Raw genomic sequence first — 9,893 nt, 5'->3', positions numbered from 1 at the left:
ATGAAATGAAAAAAGCTACTTGCCTCCTATTATATATTCTTACATACTTAGATTTGGTTTTTGGTATATAATTGAAGGGACATGAATTTGGATCTTAAACTTCAATCTTCTTAAAGAGGTAACAACCATCGGGCCAAGCTTGAGTTACCTATAATTGTTGATCTTATTATTCATCATCTTGCTAGCTTAATTAGTGATATTGGTGAGGTAAATAGAAAGAAGTTAGAATGTTCATATTGTCATATATTGAGAGAAGACAATTTTTCTGCAGATGCTTTGGCTAAATTAGCTTGTGAGGTGAAGGATTTTGAAGTTCTTCAGCCGTTTTTTCCAGAAGTTTCTAGGGGTGTGGAATATGCTTTAATTTTATTTATTTCTCTTTGTAATAAAACAATTCACTTTCTTTTGCAAAAAATAATTCGCAGCCAACACTTTAAATGAGAATACACACACTTAAATTGAGCCAACTAACTATAGTCACTTTATTTACATTTTTTATTTGAGGGTTATATAAATTCAATCCTAATTAATTATTAAAATTTAGAGTTTAATATTTTACTAATAAATCACAAAATTAATATATTTTAATTTACAATTACATGAAAGACAAGAGTGTAACAAAATTTTAGATATTGTTGTAAAATTTATGTACTCTCATTCTTAGAATACAAAACAAATATATATTACAAATTATATTTTCTAGGTACTATCATATTAAACAATTTATTTGGTGGGAGAGTGCTAGATTCACATAAATATTACACATGCATTAAATTTAAAATTTATATTAGTTGATTCATATAATTATTTTAAAAATATGTTATTTAATAAATTTAAAATTTAAATTTAATCGCTTATAACTTTTTTCATTTGTCTCATCTTATATATATATATATATATATATATTAAAAAAAAAACAATTCACATGCATTAACTAATAAGTTTTATTTTTTAATTTAATCCTTATTTTATTCTATGTGCATGAAATTTGTGTAAAGTGTATACAATCTTTCCCATTGGGCATGAGCTGTTAGTTGTCAGTCAACTGCTAGCTGTATCTTTTCTGACAAAATTGAGGATCAGGCAGCAAATTCTCTGGGTGACTAATAATTTCGCTTTGTTATATGTCAAAGAAATATAAAAAAATTTAATTAAGTTGAGGGGTATTTTAGACTTTTTATCAACAAAAAGGCCAAAGCATACAATTAATTATACGAAACTTTTAACCGTGTTAGGTAACTTGTGTTGCTTCCAAGAGACTTGATCTTACATGATTCCAACAAATCAAAGATTTTCCAATTATTATCAGATTTAGGAAAAGGTGAAATTCTGTCTTCTCTTGAGAAAATTCCTGCATATCTTTTCCCAGCACTTCCTATCAGGTTCAGCTATCTCTAAGCCAACTTTGGCGTTCGCAGCAAAATCTCTCTGTATTCAACAAACATCAAAATGAGGAAGAACAACAGGGGGAGTAAGTATTGAAATGGGATCAGAACAGAAGGGATCGGAGCCGCCTGGTTACCTCAATGGAATTGTTATTGAGAAGACGATCGATGAGGTTATAAAGGATGTCCTTGGTGTACTCAGGGTGGCCTTGAATGCCAAGAATGTGTTGCCCAATTGCGAACATCTCCACACCCGTCTTGTCTGAGAATGCAATCACTTCAGCTCCCATAGGGATTTCCCATATCTCATCCTGGTGACACTCTATAATAGACAGGGAAGAAGGTATTTCATCCAAGTCTTCCGGGAAGCTGGATTCGGACAAATCTTTTACAATTTTTACTTTCCTCAGCCCAATATCCCATCCAGTGCATGCCTTCCCAACTTTTCCCCCCAACGACCTGCACAAAACCTGTGGACAAAAAATGGAATAACTATTCTGGAATTTTGAGATTACTGAAATTACGGAGAAATTAATCAAGGAAATATGGTTCTAGATTTAGTACCTGATGGCCAAAGCAGATCCCAAGAACTTTCTTCTCCATGGCATCAAGGGTCTGCAAAAGGAAGCAAAGCTTGAGAATCCAGTAGTCATTCCCATAAGCGTCATAGGGACTGCCACTGACCACAAATCCATCATATTTGTGGAGCTCATTCATGTCAGGGAACTCTCCATCAACAACCCTGAACAAGTCCCACCTTTCACCTTCTTCTCCAAAAGCAGCTACAAACACATTGAAATAACCACCGTACACTTTCTTTACATAGTCAGAATCCCTGGCTGCCAGCAAAAGAGCATATCTCCTTTCTCCACCCGCAATTAGCTTCATTTTTATCAGTCAACAACTGAAACTTATTCAACTTCTGAATCTTTTTCAGGAGTTGTCAGGAAGCGAAAGAGAGTGCCAAAAAAAAAAAAAATTAGAAATTGAGAATGATATCTAGTTAGGGCGAGTTGAAGATTGAGGCAGGAAAAAGGAGCTTTATAGAGAGCTTGTTCAATGAGGCCACTTAGAAGTTTCTATTGGGGCAGATTCCTGGATTATTGAAATTTAATAAAAAAACCAATCTGCCAATGAACGTTGCATGGGTTTAAATTCTGTGTGGATTTTGACAGATCCATTTGGACGTTGGCGACACGGTTTGGGCGCATTCCATTTCCTTGCTTTACAGGCAAGAGATTCACCTGCGTGTAAAATTATGATGGCGTGTCAAATTTAGATGGCTTGTCAAACTAAGATGGCTGTTACCCTACGCGCTGCAGGCTTCAGTGCCAACCCATTTATAAGAGATTATTCGTGGTTCACGGTAATTTATAAAATATTGTTTGTTTGAATAATTATTTTTTTACATTTTATCTTATAAAAAATATTTAATATATAAGATTTATATCACAGATAATAATTAAATTTTAATATATAGATGATGTAAAATTCATAATTTTTTTAAAAAATTATAACATTCTTCTCCGTTTGAATAAGGATTTATTATTTTGATGATATATCACTAGTATTTTAAAGTTGATTCAACATTAAATGTCATGATTCACGTTAATCTACAAAATATTATATACAATCTATAAATTTTCATAGTTTGTTATTATTATTATTATAAAAGACATCTTATAAGTCAAAAATGATATAAACACTTTTGTATCAAATAAAATTTTGATACATAACCGATCTAAAATTAGTGATTATTTTCTAAAAATTTCTAGGTACTCCAAAAGTTCATATATTCTTCCATAACACTTGAGAATTGAGATAGAGTCAACATTAATTTGGCTGTGACTAGAGTAATTCAACTTCAGGTCAACAAATTAAAGATATGAGAGCATTAAATTTTTGACTTCGATATAGTTTGTCTTGAATAATTTTCTAAACAAATTATTCTACAGCATGTGCTTTTCAAACAAGATTAAGCAAAAAAAAAAAAAAAAAAAAGAAGAAGAAAATCAAATATCAATTCGAAACATAGTATTAGATTAGATTTGGATTAATTTTTATGTATTCAATTCAATCAAAAACCTTTAATTTTTATTTTGTTTGATTCGATACATAAGCTCAAAAATTAAAATTATCCAAATCGATTGGAATTTTATATTTTATTATTATTTTAATAATTGCCAATTTAAATATTTAATTTTTAAATAAATATATATAAATAATAAATATAAAAAAAATATAAAAAACGAAAAATTGACTAATTGACTAATGTGAAATTCATGATTCTTTTTAGAACATGACATCTAACTGCTCCAAAGGTCGTATATTCCTCTATGACACACTTGAGAATTGAGATAGATTCAACATTAATTTGGTGTGAGCAGAGAGCGCCATTCAACTACCGGTCCAACAAATTAAGGATTTGAGAACATTGAGCGTTTGACTTGGTATAGTTTTTGTCTTAAATCATTTTCTAAACAAATTATTCAACAAATATGAGCTTTTCAATGAGGACTGAGAAATAGTGATCATGTGTGTAAATAATACAAATTTCAATATTTAAGTATTTATTTGATCTCCAAATTATATCTCTTCTGTCAATTATTTGATATATAAAATTGTCCATTCAATATTAACTTTCTAAAATTAGGATTTGCTTAGTGTTCATGACTCATGTCCAGTGGAGGATCACTAGTGATATTAAATTATCAGTATCAAGAGTCATTTTTCTATAATCATAATTATTTGAAACAAGTAATGGTGGATTTAAATTTAAAAAAAAAAAGGTATCCAAGATTTATTTATTAAAAAATTATTGATGGATTTATTAATTTTGTTGATGAAAATTAAAAATGTCCAAAAATAAATTTTAGAAGTGTTCAAAAAATATTTTCAAATTGTTTTGTTTTTCAATTTTTATGGATATTTGTGGATGTTAGAAAATTTAAGAAAAACAAAAATAATATGAAAAAAAAATGGCTTTGAGGCGTGAAGAACATTATTTTAAAGGTAATTATGCTTATAGAATACAACAAAACCTTAAAAACTCTTTAAATCAGAAGTAATGAAATTTGTCAAACAAAAAAATTTATTTATAATAAATGAACAATCACCAATCAAGTCAATTAAAAAAGTTATGACATTTTGTATAATCATGTTTTTTTATTTAAATAAACTTTATTTAAACAGTCATATTTTCTCTATTCAAAATATGTTTATTCAAAATTAGTAATATTTCTAAATAAATAAATAAAAAAAATTAAAAGATTTAAAAATTAAATCTTTTTGTCAAGCAAGCCAAAGTGCCTCAAGTGCTTCAAGTACCAAAGTGCTTATCTTTTGACTTTTAAAATTGTCTGACCCACTAAAAAAACTCATAACAAGCCCAAATGATTTAACCAACTTTAACACTTAATTTAATTACTTAATTAACATAAGTAATTTTTTTTAAACCACATATAAATGATATTTTTACTCAATGTGAGATACATTACATTCTAAACTACCAGTAATCCCCTATTAGTTTGGAATGTTGGTGCTTAATTTTTAACCTTTCACACAAATAAATATTATGAATACAAGAAGGTATCTTTCGATTTAAACCTTCAATTAGTGTATCTACCTTAGAATTTTAACAAAGTTGATGGTGTCCGCAAATTAAACCTAAATTCTTAGTGATAAAATTGAAGATATAATACATATAATACTTATTCAATATTCTGTTAGAGGTTTATAATCGCTTTAGCACTATTATGACTATGTGCTTATCCTTATTCATAAACATTTACAAGAAAGTTTTAAATTTTCTTGTTGAAGCGGCACCACTTCTATGTTTATATAGGTGGGATTTCTTATTTATGTCTTCATTGCTATAGACATTAAATTATAAACTTCATTAAAAGTTTAATCTCATCTTCCATTTACGTAATGGCTTGCACTAATATTCCAAATATTTAAAATGGGTTAACTAGTGTTTACAGACATATAACAATAACTTGTGGTTACCTATGAAACTTTGTAATTAGAGGTTACTAATTCAAAGTTAGGTTCCCATTATTAGTGTCTAAAAGAAATTTTAAACCCATTCCATTTGTGGCGTTTCTTACCAAATTTCTAGGTAGCACCTTGGTAAGAAGATCTGCTAAGTTGTTAGCAGATTTAACATATATTATGATAATCACCCCATTTTTTATCAATTCTCTGATATAATCATATCTTAAACTAATAAGTCTAGATTTTTCATTATAAATTTCACTATAAGCTCTAGACGTAGTAGCTTCATTATCACAGTATAAGGAAATGACTGTCATTGGTTGTGGCCACAACTCTATATCTATTAATAAATTTTTTAGCCATTCCGCTTCCTTGCCTGCTATAGCTAAAGCTATAAATTTAGAGTCCATAGTTGAATGTGAAATGCAAGTTCGTTTCTTGGATGCCCAATTAATTACACCACCTTCAAGGGTAAACATCCATCTTGAAGTGGATTTATTGTCACTTATACTAGTGATCCAACTTGCATCTAAATATCCTTTCAAAATAGTTAAATATTCGAAATAAAATAAGCCAAAATCTTTAGTTCTTTTAAGATAACTTAGAACTCTTCCTATGGCTTTCCAATGACTTAGACTAGGCTTATTTGTATATCTGGATAACTTGTAAAAGCTATATCTGGCCTTGTACAATGCATAGCATACATAACACTTCCAATAGCACTAGTATATTCAAGTTGTGCAATTGCATAACCTTGATTTTTTGTTAGTTTTATACTTGTATCATATAAAGTATTGGCTTTTTTTATATTAAGATACTTAAACTTATTAAGCAGTTTCTCAATATAATGACTTTGATTAAGTACAAAACCCTTATTATATCTTTTAACTTTAATTCCTAAATTGGTATCAACTTCATTTAAATCTTTCATTTTGAAATTAAAAATCAGATGCCTTTCAATTTTATTTATGCTAATCATATTAGTACTAAAAATTAGCATATCATCCACATAGTGACGTCTTATAACTCCATATTCTTTAGTAAATTTTGAGTAAATGCACTTATCCATTCCATTATGTTTAAAACCATTGGCTACTATGGTTAAATCAAACTTTTCATGCCATTGTTTAGGAACTTGCTTTAGCCTATAAAATGACTTAATTAATTTACAAACTTTAGTCTCATTACCTGGAAGAATAAAACCTTCTGGTTATTTTATGTATACTTCTACCTTTAAGTCACCATTTAAAAAAGCTATCTTAACATCCATTTGATGTACATGTAATTTATAAATGGAAGCCAAAGCTATAAGAACTCTAATGGATGTTGTTCTAGCTATTGGAGCATATGTATCAAAATAATCTATGCCTTATTTTTATTTAAAACCTTTTGCAACTAATCTTATTTTAAAGGTTTGTACAGAACCATTTGTATTATATTTTTTTCTAAACACTTATTTACATCCTATAGGTTTAGAACTTAGAGGTAAATCTACCAAGACCCATGTATTATTGGACATAATTGAGTCTATTTTATTATTAATAGCCTTTTTTCAAAAAGCAACATCTCTTGAAGTCATAGCTTCATTAAATATTTTAGAGTCTTCATCTACATTTAGTAGAATTGGTGTTATATTAAGCACTTTGGTTCCATTTTCTTCTACTAGAAATACTATAAAATCTAGAAAAACAAAATCAGAAGGTAAAAGATTCTCTTTTCTAGTTCTTTTGCTCATTCTAAGTTCAACATAATCATTACTTTCTTTTATTTTATTTTCAATCATAGGAATCATTTCAATTGTTTCTCCATTTCAGTATCACATATAAATTTATTTTAAAAAAATTTTACATGAATAGATTCGACAATAACATTAGTGTTTAAATTAAGAAGTCTATATGCTTTTGAATTCTGGGCATAACCAACAAAAATACTTTTAATACCTTTAGGTTCTAATTTTGATTTATAAGGATTAGGTATTTTATAAAAGGCAATGCACCCTTACACTTTAAAATAATCCAAATTTGGTTTTCTACCATGATTCCAAAGTTGATATAGTGTCTTTAAGAATTTCTTTAAAAGAATTCTATTATGTATATTGCATGTTGTTAAAAGTGTTTCTCCCAAAAGATTTAGAGGTAATTTAGCATTTAATAATATACTATTTACAATATCAACTAAGATTTTATTTTTCCTTTTGGCTAAACCATTTTGTTGAGGTGCATAAGGGTTGTCTTTTGATGAATAATTCTATTATCTTCACAAAAAAAAAATGAATATGGAAAATATTCACCACCCCTATCAGTTCGAAGAATTTTGATTTTTTTCTCCTTTTGATTTTCAACAACTGATTTATATTCTTTGAATTTATTAAAAGCTTCATCTTTTGTTCTCATTAGATATGCAAAAGTATAATGAAAACTATCATCTATAAATGTTATAAAATACCTTTTTCCTCTTTTTTGTTAATAAACCATTTAACTCATAAATATCAGAATGTATGAGTTCTAATAATTCTGTATTTTTTTCAGCTTTAGGAAAAGGTTTCTTAGTTTTTTTTGCTTTGACACAAATTTCAGATTTAATGTCATGATTTTTCCTGTATGTTATATAATCATGCTTAGTCATATGATTCATATATTGATAATTTAAATGTCCTAATTTAGCATGCCATATAGAAGAAGAATGCTTAACAATATCCATAGAAACATTATTAATTTCATCGATACTTAGTTTAAACATACCATCGTTAGAATATAATTTTTCAATGAATACACTATTTTTGGACACTATAATTTTATCAGGCTCTAGTACATCTTAAAGCCTTTCTTACATAATAGATTTACAGATACAAGGTTCTTTCTAATCTCAAGAACATGAAAAACATTAAGTAAAGTTAGTTTTTTTCCTGAGGAAAATTTCAATTCAATCGCTCATTTTCCAATCACTTTGACAAGAATATGATTTCCCCTAAGGATATTTTATGGTCTCTTACATTCTTCATAAGACTTGAACTGCTCTTTGTCGCTGTAAACATGAATTGTTGCACTAGAATCTAGCCATCAATTAGATGATTTATTTACAGTAGCTATATGAACTTCCATGATCATTTCAATTTGCATGTCAGTCACCATTGCAAAAAGTTCATTAATTTCTTGTCAACCAGATTTGTCTTATTTTCAGAATTAGAACCAATCTTAATTTCAGCATTTTAAAATTTATAATCTTTAATCAAAATGTCCTTTCTTTCCACAATGGAAACCCATTTTATTCTTGTTATATTTGGATTTCTTAAATCCATTCTTTTTTACTTTAAAATTATTTTAAAATTTATCAAAAGACTTGTGAGTTTTTCTAAAATTTTGTCTACTCATACAATTCATATTAGAGCCTCCAAGAAAGAGTGCATCTCTTGCACAATTTTTAGTTTTAATTTGTATGTGAGTTTGAAATTCTTCAATAGTGAAAGTATCTATTGAATGCAGAATTTTTTTCCTATATCCATTCCAAGAAAAAGAAAGTTTTGACAAAATAGTTCCAACTTAAAGTGAATCAGGAACTTTAATTTTCAGTTCACTTAACATAAAAACCAAAATTTGTAACTCAAAGCCATAAACTTATCAGTACCTTTCTTTTCATTCATGTATTTGTGTTCAAAAGCAGGCCATATCTCTTTTGGTGTTTTCATATTTTTGTATAGGTTATATAGGTGATCAGATAATGAATTCAAAATATAACCTTGATAGACTACTTCATTTTCTTCACGTTTGTTTTTTATTGCCTTACCAGCATCAAAATTTTTAAAAATTGGTTTTGGAATTGGTTTTAAATTTGGATCAAGTACATAAAACATCTTCAATGTAGTCAATAAAAAAACCATTTTGTCCTTCACCTAGTGTAGTTTGATTCATTAAAATAGTCAAGTCTGATTACATCTTGATTTTGAAAATAAACCTTCATGCTCGATTTCAAATTCATAGCAGCAGTAGGGACAACTGTAGATGTAGTATCAATAATTAGCTTTAAATTGTTAAAAAATTTTAAAAAAAATAAAAATAATATGAAATAAGAAAATATAGCTTTGAGGCATAAATAACATTATCTTGAAGGCAATTACCCCTTATTGATATAAGACCAATCTATGGTTGCAAATATTGATATAAGATCAATTTATGGTTATAAGTACCAAAGACTCTATCGACAATGGATTCCAGTGTGGCTATGTAGCAAGAAAATAATACCTAAATATGATCTCAATGTGTTATTTTCATTATTAGTCATTTTGTCAATTTTTTTAAACTTGTTGAAAAATATCAATGGCATTCAAATGTACTTGTATGTCTTCTCCTTATCTTTGAAGTTACTTGCTAGTATCATTTATGAAATATACCCAAATGACATTAAATCATACTTAAAATAGATATCAAGTTTTAAGATTTTATAATATGATATGTCAATAAAAAATGTGCACATGAAATCATATATATATATATATATAACAACTACGATGAAAAA

General features: G+C 27.9%; 1 protein-coding gene across 1 annotated transcript; it reads right to left on the bottom strand.

The window, feature by feature from the left end:
- Positions 1 to 1,209: 1,209 nt before the first annotated feature.
- Positions 1,210 to 2,509, bottom strand: LOC111285067 (gamma-glutamyl peptidase 5-like). Its single transcript, XM_022874297.2, has 3 exons — positions 1,950 to 2,509; positions 1,523 to 1,855; positions 1,210 to 1,428 (listed from the first exon to the last, which is right to left on the bottom strand). Exons 1-3 carry the CDS (start codon positions 2,271 to 2,273, stop codon positions 1,312 to 1,314), a joined length of 774 nt encoding a protein of 257 aa, XP_022730032.2. The 5' UTR covers positions 2,274 to 2,509; the 3' UTR covers positions 1,210 to 1,311.
- Positions 2,510 to 9,893: the final 7,384 nt, after the last annotated feature.

The sequence above is a fragment of the Durio zibethinus genome, chromosome 6, assembly GCF_047325235.1.
Source record: "Durio zibethinus cultivar Kanyao isolate XHJ-2024 chromosome 6, ASM4732523v1, whole genome shotgun sequence".
NCBI lineage: Eukaryota > Viridiplantae > Streptophyta > Magnoliopsida > Malvales > Malvaceae > Durio > Durio zibethinus.
Note: the sequence above shows the minus strand (reverse complement) of the source record. Positions and strands in the feature narration are given on the sequence as shown.

Bases quoted from the DNA above. Each gene is read 5' to 3' on its own strand.
- LOC111285067 (XM_022874297.2), bottom strand. From the start codon at position 2,273: ATGAAGCTAATTGCGGGTGGAGAAAGGAGATATGCTCTTTTGCTGGCA. The intron at 1,856-1,949 runs GTACTAAATCTA...TTTTGTCCACAG, and splicing joins GGATCTGCTTTGGCCATCAG to GTTTTGTGCAGGTCGTTGGG. The intron at 1,429-1,522 runs GTAACCAGGCGG...TGTTGAATACAG, and splicing joins TCAATAACAATTCCATTGAG to AGAGATTTTGCTGCGAACGC.